Below are 16,298 nucleotides of genomic sequence, written 5' to 3' on the forward strand. Positions count from 1 at the left end.
AAGTAGTTAAATTAATTTAAGATAATTTAGCTATGATTTTAAATTATCATATAATAACAAAAATTTTAAACATTTATTTATTTATTTTTTCATTAGCAATTTATTCATATCCATCAAGTAATGCTTTACAATTCTTTTTTTCCATTTTGATTTCTTTTTACTGTCATGTGCATTAATTTGTATGTTCGAAGAATATTCCACAGTCCTATAGTAATTTTAAAATATATTAGAAATTTCAATTGTATAACTATCACAGTAAAAAAATGCAATTAATAATTTTCACAAGTAAAATATGAAAAGTATTTGAAATTATGTTTATAAATAAAATAAAGGTTTACAAATTCTGAAAACTGGTTTTCAAATGTTTTCAAATTATTTTCAAAATAATGGTTGAGGTTTGGGGAAAATTAGACAATGTGGGGAGGCATCTTCACACATGTCATATTATTCAACTTATTCATAGTGTTCATAACTAAAAAGTCAAAAATAGTTTTGCTGAATCTGAAAAAATATTTATAATGTTTATTATACATGCTTATCCTCTATTTTTCTACAATGCTTTTTATAATATATAAGTTACTGTACTAATTTTAAATGAGTTAATCCATGTGAATTAGTCATACAGATGTTACTATTCGAGTTGAATGATATCATACAACTTATGCAACCTTCTGTAAGAAAATACTTTTAGATAACTTTTACTTCATCAGACACTCATCACATTTGTTTTATTCTGGTTTTCTTTTCAACTTATAAACCTATAATTTTAACGAAAATTAGCACATTAGTATCAGTGTCCTCGTATATTTAAATGTATGTATTTTCTATGACAATATGTAAACGATAAAATATCTAATATTGGGAAGATACCTCATCAGCCGTTTTTGGTTCAATGATTGTAACTTATAACGTTATGTTCTTTGTATGCCACGATCGTATAATCCAATTATATTTTTTGTAATTCTTGCGATAAATTAATGTGATCATATTTCTATCATCTGTTAAGAGTCTTATACATAGTCGTCAATAACATTGATTCATATTTATATATGAATATATTTCCATCGGTAAAACATGCTGGACTATTCCGATTACTTAGTATATTATACAGGGTGCGGCAGTCAAATCTGACGATTTGAAAAAATAAAAAAAAATAGAAAACATTTTTTTTATTAATTTTTCACCGAACAAATAAAAAGTACACAAGTGGAATTTTATAATTATTTATTAATTATATATATAATTATATATTATTATATATTTAAAAACTTCATTTTTAAAGATGGTGTCGGGCAAATGCCTTCCTTGGTTAGCCACACATTGTGAGAGTCTGACACCGAAGCTTCCCATGACGTCGTGAAGTGTTTCCAAGGTTATTTTATTGATTTCAAGGTGAATTCGCTCCTTCAAGGCAACAATAGTCCTTAGTGGGTTGTTTTCGAACACCTTGGATTTCACATAACCCCAAAGAAAAAAATCAAGAGCCGTCAAGTCCGATGAACAAGTTAGACGTGGGAAGCTTCGGTGTCAGACTCTCACAATGTGTGGCTAACCAAGGATGGCATTTGCCCGACACAGTCTTTTAAAAATGAAGTTTTTAAATATATAACATAAAATTCCACTTGTGTACTTTTTATTTGTTCGGCGAAAAATTAATAAAAAAATTTTTTCTATTTTTTTTTATTTTTTCAAATCGTCGGATTTGCCTGCCGCACCCTGTAATATTAAAATACGTCAGGTATTGTAATTGAAAAAAAATGGCTACTTGGACTAAACTTAAATATGTAACTGAATAAAGATCATTGATTTTACAATTATAAATTAATTTGCATATATCAAAAAAAGAATAAGACCTATACAAAATTTCAACTCTTTAAAAAATGTTGAAACCTATTTTGCATAAATATCGACAGTAAAATTACTGTCGCATTTATCGATCAGATTGTTACAAATAAATGTTTTAATGTTGGCAGATTTTACTAAGTCAAAGCCGTATTCCCCTCCAAACGTATCTGCATTCCATAAGTCTTTACTACCCAGAGGATTTATGATGATCGAATTAACTATAAAACTATTGATCATGACCGTGAACGTGGGAACTACATTGTCACTTTTCTTTTCCGTCAACATTCCAGTCAACAGCTCTACGTTATCGACATCTCCGTACAACGATACCAACTTATTGGCCGTTTCGTGGTTTTCGGTCAGCTCGTAGAAGCTTTTGTAGGCTCGTAATCCGAAATGTCTTCGATAATCGTTAAAACCTTTTATCCTATTTTCCCGGGATAATTTGATCAGTAATTTTGTTAACGGCATCGTCGCATCGCCGTCATTGTTGCTAGTCAACGATCCCATTTTTTGATCGACCATAAATCTAACCGTTTCAGTCATACCACTCGCTAATATTTGCCTGAAAATGTTAATCGAAAATTAAAAACCATCGAAATCGTTCAAAACTAAAAAACTAATACATAAACACACAAATAGTTTGTATACAGAAATAGCCTGGAGTGTTATTACACTTTTACGACCGACTTCGAAAAATTCATCGTCAGGTGTACACAAATTCAATAAAATCGTTACTTACTATTTTATTTTTATAAAATTTAATTATTTATTATACCTAAATCAATTATAATTTTTTTAAATTTTTTTTTATTATTTATTTATTGAAAAAACTAAGAATCGAATCCAATTTAAAGAAAACAGTGGTAGGTATTTGTTCTAGTCGTTGATTAGGCGACATATGGATGTAGGACTCAAACCCAATTCGACAAAGAATTTTAATGAATATCCATTGCAAATGAAATATAATATTATAACCGTCACGTGTCGTCGGATGGTATAGGCACATTATGCGCCTGTGATAATTCATCGAAACGAGCCGAGGGTAGGATCAGTATACAGAGATATCCAATCAAACTGACCTAGTGTCGTCTAAACCGTCGGGTAGACCGGACGGTAAGAACGTCGTCAACAACAACTCCAACGGCGTTTTAGCAGTGGTACTGGTATTCAGAAGTACGTCGCGGTACGACTCTGGGTCGTATTTCAACGTGAACGGATTGGCCGCGGGCAACACTTCGTTCATCATGATGGCCATCATCTGTGCGACCACTGTCCTCCTGGCGACTGCGTACAGCTGATCGTCCGTCCATTCGGGCCAACGGGTCGTCAGTAAGTCGCACACGCGGTTGTGCTCACGCACCCATAACGTGTTCATGGCAAACAGCAGCGGGTCCTCGCCCAACAGCGGATTTGCCACTGCCCACTGGGTGCGTAAGGCCCCGTAAACGTCCGCGAACACCGACCGCGGTGGTTGGCCGACGGTCACCGCTTGGTTGTACTGTTATTATAGCCGCCGAACGCAATACACGAGTAAAATCGGTTGTTAAACGATCGGAAACATTGCCGTTCGTCCTAATAAATGTGGTGCTTACCCAGTGCTGTTGATCGGCTACCGGCGTCCGGGTGAACACCTTCCGGATCTTCTCCGCGAAAGACAACCGCGACGGATACAATTCACCGCCCATGTACTCGGTCTTCAGTTTGCCGCCGGCCATCGACCTGAGCCTTTTCTCCGCGTCCCCGTCGCTCCCGTACAGCTGAGAGCCCGTCACCGTCGAATCATAATCTTTTCCGAAAAACTGCATGACGAAGTACTGGTAAAACGTGCGGTACAGCAGATTCCGCCGTTTCGGGTCCTGCGTCAAACCACCGTCCTTTTCCCGCTTGAACACTTGGTCGTACAACGTGTTCAACGGTGGCAAGTTCTCTGCGGACGGTACACACTGGTCACTATTGTGGTTCTGATAGTTATATGAATATTATACTTACCGTTGACGGGACAATATAACGGACGGTTGGGCAGTAATATCCTGCTGGAGTTCGTCGACGAGACTAGGATGTCGTTCTCGGTGCCGTCCGTCGAAACCCAGTCGTCCGTTATCCGTTTCAGTTGCTGTTGGTGGACTGAAAATCACAACGTTTGAACTGTTACGTACATGTACCTTGGCCTCGTTGCCGCGAGTGCGACGGATTGTTATGCTTACACGAGATAACGGTTTTCTGATACCGTTCCGCAGGATCAGTTGTCGAAAAAAGGGACTGCCACCACCACGTTTTAGGCGCGCCTCTTCGTATGTCTTCGTTCGCACCGTCGAACCAAGCACCGCCTATCAGCCGGGAAACAATTGAAAAGTATCGCTCTGCAACGGATAAAAAAAAAAAAACGATATAGTTTTTTGAATATTCGCCGCCGAAAACACTTGGAGCCGAACGTCTTGTGAACGTGTATGTGGCTGTTGACCAAACGATAGTGTACGATCGATATTACCGTCGGCACATAGTTCCCCGTAATAATCACGCGGACATTGGCACGTGAACACTCCTTTATTCTGAACGAGTATGCCGCCGTTTTGGCATTGTTTCTTCATCAATGCATCGCAGTACGACCAATCCTTTGTGTCGTGTTCTAAATTGAAGAATTATTAGTTTATTATATTATTAGTTCAGTACAACGTCACTTGACGGCTGATCGTGTATAAATTGGGTGACGATATTCTTTGAATTTTGAAAAAACACATCAACATTCAAATATAATAGTTCAATAAATATCTGTACATAATTACCTTTGATAAAGTACTGGATCGCGAACAGAACAATCGAAAGGTAAATGAGTGGTAATCTCAACTCCTGCATTACCGTTAACCAGCTCCATGTCCATGAGCGATGCGTCTTCGTCGATTTGGCATATTCCTTATCATTGCGATTCGTGGTCCTGTTGCCCAAGATCGATTTCTCTAGGATATAGTACTCTTCATCGCTTATCTCATTGCGATCCTTTGCATTTCGAAGTTTCATCAATAAATGTAGAGTATATGCATCCATTTTAATGTCAAATTTATTAATTATTAGTTTAATTAATTTATAAATGATCAAATGTACATAAGAATCAATAATAGTACTTTAAGACCAAAATGTAACAAATGCAGATAGCAAATTATGTTTCATAGCAATATTATTGTTGTTACGTGCATATTAATAACACATAGATTTAGCTAATAAAAAATAAATCCACCGAAATTTGGCCAGCGCATAAAACTGTAGATTATAATATTAAGTTTACTTTAACTGTGACAATAATTTACAATGTATGTACACGTTTCGTCGTTCTGGTGACTCTAGTATTAAATCATATTTAATACCAATAGATATTATTGACAAAAAAGACGGCAGAAATATATCACTCCGGGGTAACGTGGATTTTAGTCTTATCCAGTTCCGAACAGAATTTCCTTAAGATTTACATAAATGCAACATGAGTGTGAAATGTTGCAAGCTTTTCGTTTTTTTAATTTTTTTTATTTTATTGATCTATTTGATAAGGAGAGCCTGGTAACCGAGTCCAGGTTACAGCCCTCACGTGGGTTTTTTGGCACGGTAAGTTTATAGTTGAATGTTGGAGTGTTTTGGGTGACATCGGATAAAGAGGTGGTAGCGTTTTTTCTCTAGAGGCGGTTTTCTTGTCCGATTATAACCACCAGTCGGCGACTGGGTTTAAACCAACGGCTGTGCGTTTATCAGCCCTTAATATATTCGTAATCTACTGTTCGACTACGGTGATCACATCTTTAGATTAATGTGTACTAAGAATCGGTAGCATTATAAATTTATCATCGATAAATAAAATAAAAGTGTTTATACATCACGATATTTTGGTAGATACTACCTCGAGAATAATATTTATAGCAACAGCAAAAAGAAACATTAGTCCACGAACGGCCACGAGTATAAAAGGTCGATAGACGTTTGTTAATTGTACTATAACAAATCATTGTTAACTATTAAATTTAGAATGCAGCAAGTACTTGCAAAAATTGTCTTATTTCTTGTAAGTAACATGTAGACCGAATCTTATTTGTGTACACATATAAAAGCTGATGCATTGATAAAATTATACACGTATTTTTATTTTTTATTTTAAACGGTTAGGTTAAATGGTTTTTATTTTAAACAATGATGAATTTTTTTTTTTGTTTTTGGTTATCACGAAAACCACACTGACGGTGCACAATAATTCGTATTGTGCTCTAATTCAATCTATAATTACTTATGAAATTACCTTTTTGAGTTCTGCTAATCGGTCTCATATTAGTAAACTAGAAGCTACATTAAGCTAATTGATTAAATATACATTCAACAAGCCAACATTTGACTCTCGAAACACCTTACACAGAGAATTTAAAATATTTAACATTAGTTCCCTTCATTTATTGTATTTTTTACAATATTATTTGAACATAAATATTAAATATTCCGTAGTACTACCAAATCATTCTCATTGCACAGGGTATAAGCTCAATAACATATAATTATTCCTCAATTGACTTTAACGAGAAATCAGTAACATGAGATTAAAATAATAGCTGCCGGTATTACTACATTGGGTAGATGTTTTTACTTTGTTGGTAAAATATTTTGTATATATTTTATTGTATATAATTTAATTTATACAGTTTTAGCCGGTATTATCAAATTTTTTTATCCTATATTATTAATACTACTATTATAATCGTCTTTTCTGAATATTACAATGTTTGTGTGGCATAATTGTGTTTCATAATATTAATATTCAAATCTCACCATGGCACTCAACGACCATAATGCGGAAACTGTCCGTTCGTGGTCCGGAAGATACGATCAACGACGGTCTATAGACTGAGGTTTTTTTATTGTATATTATAAGTTATTGTTATCATTTTTTATCTTGGGTTTTTTTTTCATTTGGTTAGAGTTTTACGCCCTACCGAACTTTCTCCACACTCAAATAAATTAATTAAATTACTTTTAACCTTTTGTATTTTTATTTTATCCGCAATATTTCTTTCCCTCTTTAATCATATACTACAACAACAAATCCCTCGTGCTCTGGTTTTGAGACCACGGTCGCGGGATGATGACCCTCCACTCAAATTATATGGATCTGTCATATGACACATAAATGTCTTGTGACGTCGCAATATATTATATTGTGTTCACGTGTATATGTCTTCTTACGTTTTAATTAAATGTTAAATCGCTTTTTCAACCGTCGTTAATCTCTAGGTTTTTGTTTTGTCGAGTCTATTGGTTGTAACGGAACCTATGCTTCATCACAGAGAACTATACACGAATAAATTGACTATCTTCAAAAGTATAGTATATTACTTGCCCCCTCCCCCATCAAGTTGAATAAAATTCCTTAGAATAATAATGCGTGGATGATGAATATTCCGAAGAAGTGCGGGGAGAAAATATATTGGCGTTCACACGTCGTAGTTTGAAAACCACCAAATTATTTTTTTTCGACCAATAAAAATCTTAAGCATTACGTATAATACTTAATATATACTTAATATTTTACTCGTATAACCCGCACAGCGAATTGAAAATATCAAAATGCATATATTAATACTCGTATTTATCAATGAATTATTGAACAAAATTTTGATACTAAATAAGTATCTATAATAATTATGATAATTAATAATAATTAATGTCAACAATTGGCTTATAGTTTCGTCCGGACATCAACAATTGTTGCACTCACGAGCATCAAAAGCCGCATTGAATATTACAGCAGGTTCATTCTTTACATTAGTTCAGTGTCAAGTGAGTGAAAAAAACATCTTGTTAAGGAAGAAGTTTGTATGTTATAGTTTATGATAATTTATGTGGTTTTACTGTAAACATACAATACAATATTTATATACTTACAATTAATATACATATGTGCATTTTCTATTTTATGATTTTGTAAAAACCTAATGGAGTGTACACCTGTCCACGATTTTAATTTTTGAATAATGATTATTATGTGCTTTTCTGGGTATTATAAAATATAATCGCTCCCATTTCTATTCCAACACTATCCAAAAATCCGATAATTATAATTGATAATTCTTGTGCTACTACAGAACTTATGTACATAATAAAGTTCAGAAAAAAAAAGCTACTTTGAAAGATTTAATAATGATGTAGGTTGTATATTTGAAAACCATACATTTTATGATTGATTCAGCACACATAATGAAAAATGGTGGTGGATTTTTAAAATAATTAAACGAAAATTTCAATGGTTTTTACGACAACCAAAAATAATATAAACAATTCTATCATGATCATAATTTATGGTCAAGCAGTTTAGAAACACGACAATAATTTTTATATTATCGTCTTACCTATTTTGTGCTTCATGCTTCATTCAAAGAAAACTAATAAAAAAACTAACACGTTATAATTTATATTTCTCTATTTTTATTTATAATTTATACAAGTATAAATCGGTTGATTGATATTATTTACACTATATCAATGTCGGAATATTTTAGTTTTCGCACTCGGTCTGTATCGTATAAATTATAATCGAATAAACATTTTTTATATTCATGAAACTGACAAATATAATATATTTAACATTATTTAAATATAATATCACATAATTTCCATGAACAATTTTTTTGATATGACAGAATATGTATATTGTTAATGCAAGTTAAAATTCATAACATCTTTGTATCAAAGAAAAAAAACATAATATTTTTCTCCTTGCTGATATCAGAATCTTGAATAAATTTTGATCCAAACTCCTAATTTCATTTTCCGAATTATTCATAAAATATGAAGTGATGCTAACCTTTTTAAAATAAAAATATGTTATCAAAAATAATATTTTTAGATATCATTTTTTTTCTTCTATTAAACCAATTTATGTTTATTACTAAAAACAGCAAACTATTGTAATTATTAATGTAAAAATAAACAAAAATAACCTAGAATGTATAATTTTTTTTTTTTTTTTTTAATATTGTATATTATTGTTTACAAAATAGCTCTTAAACTACGAATATAATCTTTAGGATTCAAATAACCTACAATAAACAATTAGAGGTAAATAATTAACAAAATGTACAATCAGCTTTTACTGAATTAGCTTATAGGGTTGAATTACAAATATCTAATTAAATATATCTTTTTAAATAGAACGTGGACTATTATAATCGACTGCAGTTATGTCCTGTATGGCCTCGTATATATGGAGACGAATAGACGAGTCGTCGTCGCAGCGACAAAGAACACTTAGAGAATGGCCAGAGGTGTACGGAGGGTGAAAGTAATCGGCTGGGCGATCTTTAAGAAAACGTCTACAAAGAGAAATAGACGACAGAGTAAGTAACTGTAATCCTGAAATATTTGACGAGATTATTCGAATTAATTCCTTTTCCCGCTTCCCGTCCATACGTTTCCATTTTTCGTCCGGACGACGTTACACATTAACGCGGGTTCTTCACTCAGAACAAAACGCGCTATGGTCATATATTATTATAATAAATTAAATAATAAAAAATGTCCGTAACGGAACGTATATGAAAAACGCATCATTACTACTGCGCATTATAATTGATCATTATTTAAGGTCAGATTTGTATACAAAAAATATTGTTGAATATGCACATACTCATTTATATCGAAATTAAAAAATATGCAAAATATACTCAAAAAAATTCGTAATTATATTCTAAAAAATTTTTAAAAATATATTACATCATATAAAATATTACAGTTAACTATTATTAACAAATTACGAAACAAGATATTATGAATAAATATTATAAATTCAGTATTGACAAAAAAAAAAATAAAAAAAATATTAATTTTGGAATGAATACCACCACGAAATTACAAAATATGATTTCGAATTTTTAAAACGAAAAATTTTTAATTAAATAAAATATTTATTTATTATTTATAAAATGTTTTTTATTTATTATTCATAATATATATATATATATATATATATTTTTTTTAATTATTATACATTTTTTTTCGTTTATTAATTATGCAATTATATTCATGATCATTAAACTTAAATATGCAAAATCAAAAAATAATCATATGAGTCTATACAGAGTGAAACGTCAACTTGTGTAATCAAATTTATTCTAGGTGAATTGTAGAAGAATATGCATTTGCATAAAAACCCGAGCCCTAATTATTATTATTAAAACTTAATTATATTTTTTTTTCAGATGGTTTACACAATCATCACTTTTATACAGCAAATAATAATGAGAGAGATAAAATCATTATAGGTTGACATGAACGGATAAGATAAAACAGTTAATCCACCCAATAAGCTCAAAGTATTTACGAGCATGCTTGTCGTTATAATTTTAAAATAAATAAAGTGCTATAATGTCCATTAGATTAAATATTTTTATTTTTTAAGAGTAACAAAAAAATTCATAATCTCTGCAATGTGCAGATCCAATAGTATAGTTAGTAGTTAAATTCTTGCGTACAAAATCATGTTACTTTAGCTTCGTTTTTATGACTGGACATTAATCAGGTAGTACAAACCTGAAATGTCAAATATTGTAACCTTACAGTATCGTAGGATTTTACGAATTAATATATGTTATGATTAATTATTTTTTCATTATAAGTCATATTTGTATAGTATTGATTTTTTGACAGTCTACCTGTCGAAAATTAACAGTTACACAACTTAACTGCAGGACACAAGGTCAGCGTGAATTTATTGAAGTATTAAGGGTTTGAGAGTTTACTATAGTTAACTTATTGGTTTAAGGAAATGGAACCATACCATGGCTTTATCAAGAGAAATTTGAAGATTTCATTATATTCAAATAATTGTTCCGAATATTGTATTCGGAATACTAACCAAGTCTGTTATTCGAGCACCTATCGTCGTTCCGTCAGCGAATGTAGCAAATGTTATCGTCATTAGTATTATTCGTATATTTCGCAAAATATAGGGTAGCGTTTCTCAACCTAGGTTACACGACATGATCTCGAAGGCATGCTAAATATTAAAGATGAATGATAGGAGTATACAACTTAATAACAAACAGTGCTCAGGAAATGCTTGATATAAACTATTGATATTTAAACTATATATATGTAAAAACTATCAGAATTTAATGTTTTTAAATTAATGCCTACTTAAAAAATTAAAACTAACTAAAAATTAAAACTACTAAAATGTATTCATTTTGAGTATATTAACAATGTTGTACTGAATTAAAAGAATATTATAAATATTAATCTTTGGCAATAATTAAAGTTCATAGAAATCTTATTTGAAGATTAAAGTTATTAAAATGTTGTATTCGAAGTTAGCATAATAAGTATTAGTATTATTATTATTATTATTATTATTAATAATAATAGTATTCTATTCCACATATTTGAATTCCATGTAATTCATTTTTTTTAATATTGCCATGGTTTCGTAATCTCATAAAAAAAAAAAGTTTTTATAATTTTGTAAATATATTTATAAAGCATAAAACCAATAGGTTCCAGATAGGCATCATCAGACATTAGCTATTATAATCAACCAAGTAATATTTTAGTGTTCACAATTATTATTTAAATGGAAACAAATACGAGTATACATGCATACAACGTATTAAAATGAATATAAATATATTAAAAATGGGTAATGTTTACACTTTAACATTTATTATACTGATATATTTTGTACGAATAATATGAATATTGATTACATTTTTTACCATCATAATTAAATATGATTGTAACGTACAATTTGTAAGACTCGTTGTGCATGGGTTTTAACCAAAAAATGTTTTAAATATCTAGTTGAAATAATTGAACTTTGTACTGAAATACTTGTACGTTCTATAACATTCTATAACCTGTATGTTGAATTTTCAAACAGTTTGAACGTTCACTCATCTAAATAAAAATGCATGAACAAAAACCAATATAAACAAATTTAGTAGACTTTTACAGCATTTCAAAGTTACCTATAGATTTACAGTTTACTACTAAACACTTAGATACATTTTCAAATAAAAGCTCTATACACTTTTGACTTTAATCTCACGTACTTTCCAAAAATGAATTGCCACATCAGATCCAAAATTATTTTCTCCAAATTTTGTAACATATTTACGTATATCTAATTGTATTTTTGATATTTTAATAGGAAACACGAATACACACTATTGCGAAACACGACTAAAATATGGTTCGCGTAAACCTATTCAACATACAGATCAATGAAGATTACAACTAGTCCCGACCAAATCATCTTTATCTAATAGCGATTAGATAATATAGATAGTTTAAGAAAATAAATTCCTTGCAAACCATAGCTTGGTGTGGGTAGAACCAAAAAACCATATTAAAATAATTGGGTAGGAAACACCATTTGGGGATTCGACTGTAATGCAATGAAAAATTATAAAATATTGAACTATGCATAATATAATAAAAAATTACAAAACTTGCGAAAATACGTATTTGAAAACTATTTCTATGCAACATATATACGAATATATGATAAATATAAAAATATTTTCTAAAAAGACAAGTTTTGTACTAGCTCCGTAATAAATTAACACAAAACATCACAGTGCGCGTTTATACAGAAGTTAACAATGCTGCACATTGTGTCACGTATCGCTCCGGTGTAGAAAACGGATCGGTTGGATTGAATAATTTAGTGTTGCAGCGGAGGGTACAGTGACGCGAAATGTACGTACGCCCGTCACTAATAACTGTCAAACTGGCTGTGCATATTAATAATTTGTACGACGGAATAATAATTATTGTTGCCATCGAACCCGGAAATCGTCTGAGAAACACCAACTGCCGAACCTGTGATTTATCGTTCGTCGTCGCCGCCGCTCGATTTCATTTGGATCATATATTTTCTTGTTTGGCACAACCGTTCGTTGAACGTTATACGCCACTGTCATCGATAAATCTTACTCGTTAGACATAACTGTGTACATTTTTCAGTAAAAGCACGATCCTTAGATAAATCTAAGTTTCACTAGTCAGTGCTAGTGGGTTAATCGTTTGCACTCAATGAAAGCTGAAAATCATAAATGTATTCGGTCTATTACTAAAAAATGTCCTAAATGTACAAATTCAATTGGTAGAATCTGATTAATAATTGACATGAGAAAATTACAATAACTAAATAAATACTGAGATTTACATTTTTTTTTTGGGTGATTGGATATTTAATTAGAATTATTATAATATAATTAAAATATACTAAGACAGTAACTACCAACTACGCATAGCTATGCAGTATTGTACACACATTCACTTGTAAAATAGTTTATCGTCGACGACGGTACGAAATATTCTTATAGTATATATTTGTTATATAATAATATGAATAAACAGATTTCTTATAAACAATAAATAAACAAATAAATACACATATAGTTATTTTGGTTAAAAAGTATAAGAAATAAATACAGAAAATAACTACAAAACTATATATTGTATATAAATACACAATGACTAATATTATATATGAAAATGATAGCGAAACTGGTAGTATTTACAAGTGGTGAGGCGTTTAAATAGGCCGTAGAATTTCCTAGAGACGGTGATGGGCGTCGCACGTTAGTGTATTCGAGAACATTCTCAAAACGTGGCGGCAACTGTACGTCCCACCGGCGCGATTGTTCGAGAATGTTCGCGAATAATCACACTCACTCACCATAACACTCCCCTAGGAAGTGAGTTGCTATGACTGAAAAAACTCGGTGAAACGGACACGACGACCAGAGCGAGTTGTTAATGAAGGTCTGGTCGTAGAAGTGACATTTCCGATGGATGAGTCATGAAGTTCTTCTTTAGATAGTTCTATTAAGATTCGTTGATCTGAACGATTGGCGATGAAGTAGGCTGGTTTAAGATGATCGATTGACACAGATGACTTCTTGTTCTTAACCAAAATAATAAAAGTCTTTTCATTACGGGATAAAACATGATAAGGTCCAGTATAAGGTGGCTGAAGAGAAGTTCGAATCAGATCAGTTCGAATCATGACATGAGTGAAGGTTGCTAAATCTTGATGAATGAAAATACGGCTTTTTGAGTGACGTGATACTGGGACCGAATGGAGTTTGGAAATTACATTTCGGAAATTCTCCACCAAATCTGAGCGTTTAGGATAAACTTGATGTGAAGAGAAAAATTCACCCGGTACTCGCAATGTTTCTCCGTACACTAATTCTGCGACAAAAGATTTGAGATCAGTTTTCCAGGCAGTGCGTAAACCAAGAAGAACTAATGGTAATGCGTTTGACCAAGAAGAATCTTCATGGGTACATAATGGCAGTTCTGAGAGTGCAGTGCCAACGTTCAACGATACCGTTTGACTGTAGGTGATAACTAGTTGTTTTAGACAAGTATATACCACATAGTTTAGCAAGTGACTGTAAAATTTAAGATTCAAATTGTCGTCTCCTGTCCGTAATGATTTGTAGTGAAATACCAAAACATGCAAACAAGTGCTTTAGTGACAGTTTCGGCAGAAATGTCTGGTAAAGGTATAGCTATAGTTTAGTAAGCTATAGCTTCTGGCCATCTCGTGTACCGATCTATTGCAGTTAGACAGTATTTGAATCCGTTTGAGTAGGGAAGAGGACCAATTAAGTCGATGTGTACATGTGCGTTGGGAAACCATTCGTCGTGAAGCATTTGCTCCAGGATAACTGAGTTCGTGAATATTAACAAACACTTGACGTCTGAAGGTTAGTGTCAAGAATGGACGAGGATGGTTTTTGCTTGTGTCACAATAAAGAGATTCCTTTTAACCAGAAATAGGAACTTTAACAAGACGGAGAGCTGAACTGTTGTCCAGAAGATTTTAGAATTCCGGATCGGTTTTTTGACTACGTGATAGAGCTGAGAAGTCTATTGGTGTTGAAACTGACTCGATGCGTGACAATGAGTCAGCGTCTACATTGTCTTTTCCAGAAACGTGTCTAATATCTGTCGTAGACTGGGAAATTAAATCTAAATGGCAAAATTGACGATGTGAGCATTTGTTATTTTTCTGAGAAAAAGCAAACGTGAGTGGTTTATGATCCGTAAATATAGTAAAATGACGGACTTCAAGCATAGGTCGGAAGTACCTAATAGCTTCATAGATGGCACAAAGTTCTCAGTGATAAGTACTCCATTTCTGTTGAGAAAGGCTAAACTTCTTGGAAAAAAAAAGCTAGGGGCTCCCAGGATTGCTGAGACTGTTGTTGGAGAGCCATACCAATCGCAAACTGGCTAGCATCGATAAATAAGGCTATGTTGCAGCGGTGTTTGGATGAACTAAGAATGTTGCCTTGGAAAATGCAGTTTGCAATCATCAAAAGCTGATAATAACTGTGGTGTCCATTAAATAGGAGTTGAGCATTTTACCTTTGGGCCAGCTAAAATGGAATTAAGAAGTGATTGAATAGCTGCGCCATGTTACAGGTGTCGTCGGTAAAAATTAAGCATTCCTAAGAACTTTCAAAGTTGTCGAACCGTAGGAAGCCGGGGAAAAGTCTGAATAGCATTGACTTTATCTGGAGTAGAACAACAGTCAGAAGAAGATATGATGTAGCCCAGGAAGGTGACATCAGGAGCACCAAGTGCACATTTGTTCGGATTAATAATGATTCCATAGTCGGAGAAACGTTGAAAAACTGCACATAGGTGTTCTATATGTTCGTTTTCATTACGAGAAAACACGAAAATGTCATCTGAGTATCCGAAACAGAAAGGCAAGTCGCTTAGAACGTTGTCAATAAAACTTTGCCAGGTTTGGGCTGCGTTTCGAAGGCCAAAAGTCATGAACATCAACTTGAATAGACCAAATGAGGTAGAGATGATGGTCTTCAAAATATCATCTGGAACGACTGGAATCTGGATAAACGCTTTTGCAAAGTCAACGACACTGAAGATGGTTAAACCATAAAGGGCGTGAGAAAAATCAAAAATATGACGGATGGGGTAACGGTCAGGAATAGTTTGCGCGTTGAGAGCTCTATAGTCACCGTAAGGACGCCAACTATTGTCCTTTTTAGGTACGAGATGAAGAGGAGATGCCCAGAAATTCTCTGACCGACGAGCAATGCCATCTCGAACTATTGTCTCAAACTTAGTACAGACGATTTGCAGACGATCCGGAGCTAGACTCTAAAAGCGGTAATGAACTGATTGGCCAAGATATGGTTCTGATGTGATGCAGCGTAGCATTAAGAACATCTCGAATGATTCCAAATGGACGGATGATGTTTTTACGAGACTTGAAGGTTCCTGGAAGGTTGTGAACAGTCACTAGCCGCCATTAAGTGTTGCCCTGTGCGTTTTACGAAACAAAAGAACACAGAGTAGTGCATCTTGTGACACGTTCCTTATATCAGCGGTGATACCAGCAAACTGATTCAATGGAAACATTTCGATGATGAGTACTGGGT

The 16,298-nt window shown here is 32.8% G+C and overlaps 1 protein-coding gene across 1 annotated transcript; it reads right to left on the reverse strand.

Moving 5' to 3' along the window:
- Positions 1–1,890: 1,890 nt before the first annotated feature.
- Positions 1,891–4,890, reverse strand: LOC112684771 (prostaglandin G/H synthase 2-like). The gene is made up of 7 exons (XM_025556434.1): positions 4,632–4,890; positions 4,337–4,474; positions 4,053–4,208; positions 3,838–3,972; positions 3,441–3,775; positions 2,928–3,346; positions 1,891–2,410 (listed from the first exon to the last, which is right to left on the reverse strand). The coding sequence occupies exons 1-7, from the start codon at positions 4,888–4,890 to the stop codon at positions 1,891–1,893; spliced, it is 1,962 nt and encodes a 653-aa protein (XP_025412219.1).
- Positions 4,891–16,298: the final 11,408 nt, after the last annotated feature.

The sequence above is a fragment of the Sipha flava genome, unplaced genomic scaffold, assembly GCF_003268045.1.
Source record: "Sipha flava isolate LNK unplaced genomic scaffold, YSA_version1 257_pilon_pilon, whole genome shotgun sequence".
Taxonomy (NCBI): Eukaryota; Metazoa; Arthropoda; class Insecta; order Hemiptera; family Aphididae; genus Sipha; species Sipha flava.

What these genes read in the sequence shown, in the direction of transcription:
- LOC112684771 (XM_025556434.1), bottom strand. Translation starts at nt 4,890, where the DNA reads ATGGATGCATATACTCTACATTTATTGATGAAACTTCGAAATGCAAAG. An exon ending in GATCCAGTACTTTATCAAAG is followed by an intron (nt 4,475 to 4,631) that starts GTAATTATGTAC and finishes TCTTCAATTTAG; the next exon opens with AACACGACACAAAGGATTGG. An exon ending in CGGGGAACTATGTGCCGACG is followed by an intron (nt 4,209 to 4,336) that starts GTAATATCGATC and finishes TATCCGTTGCAG; the next exon opens with AGCGATACTTTTCAATTGTT.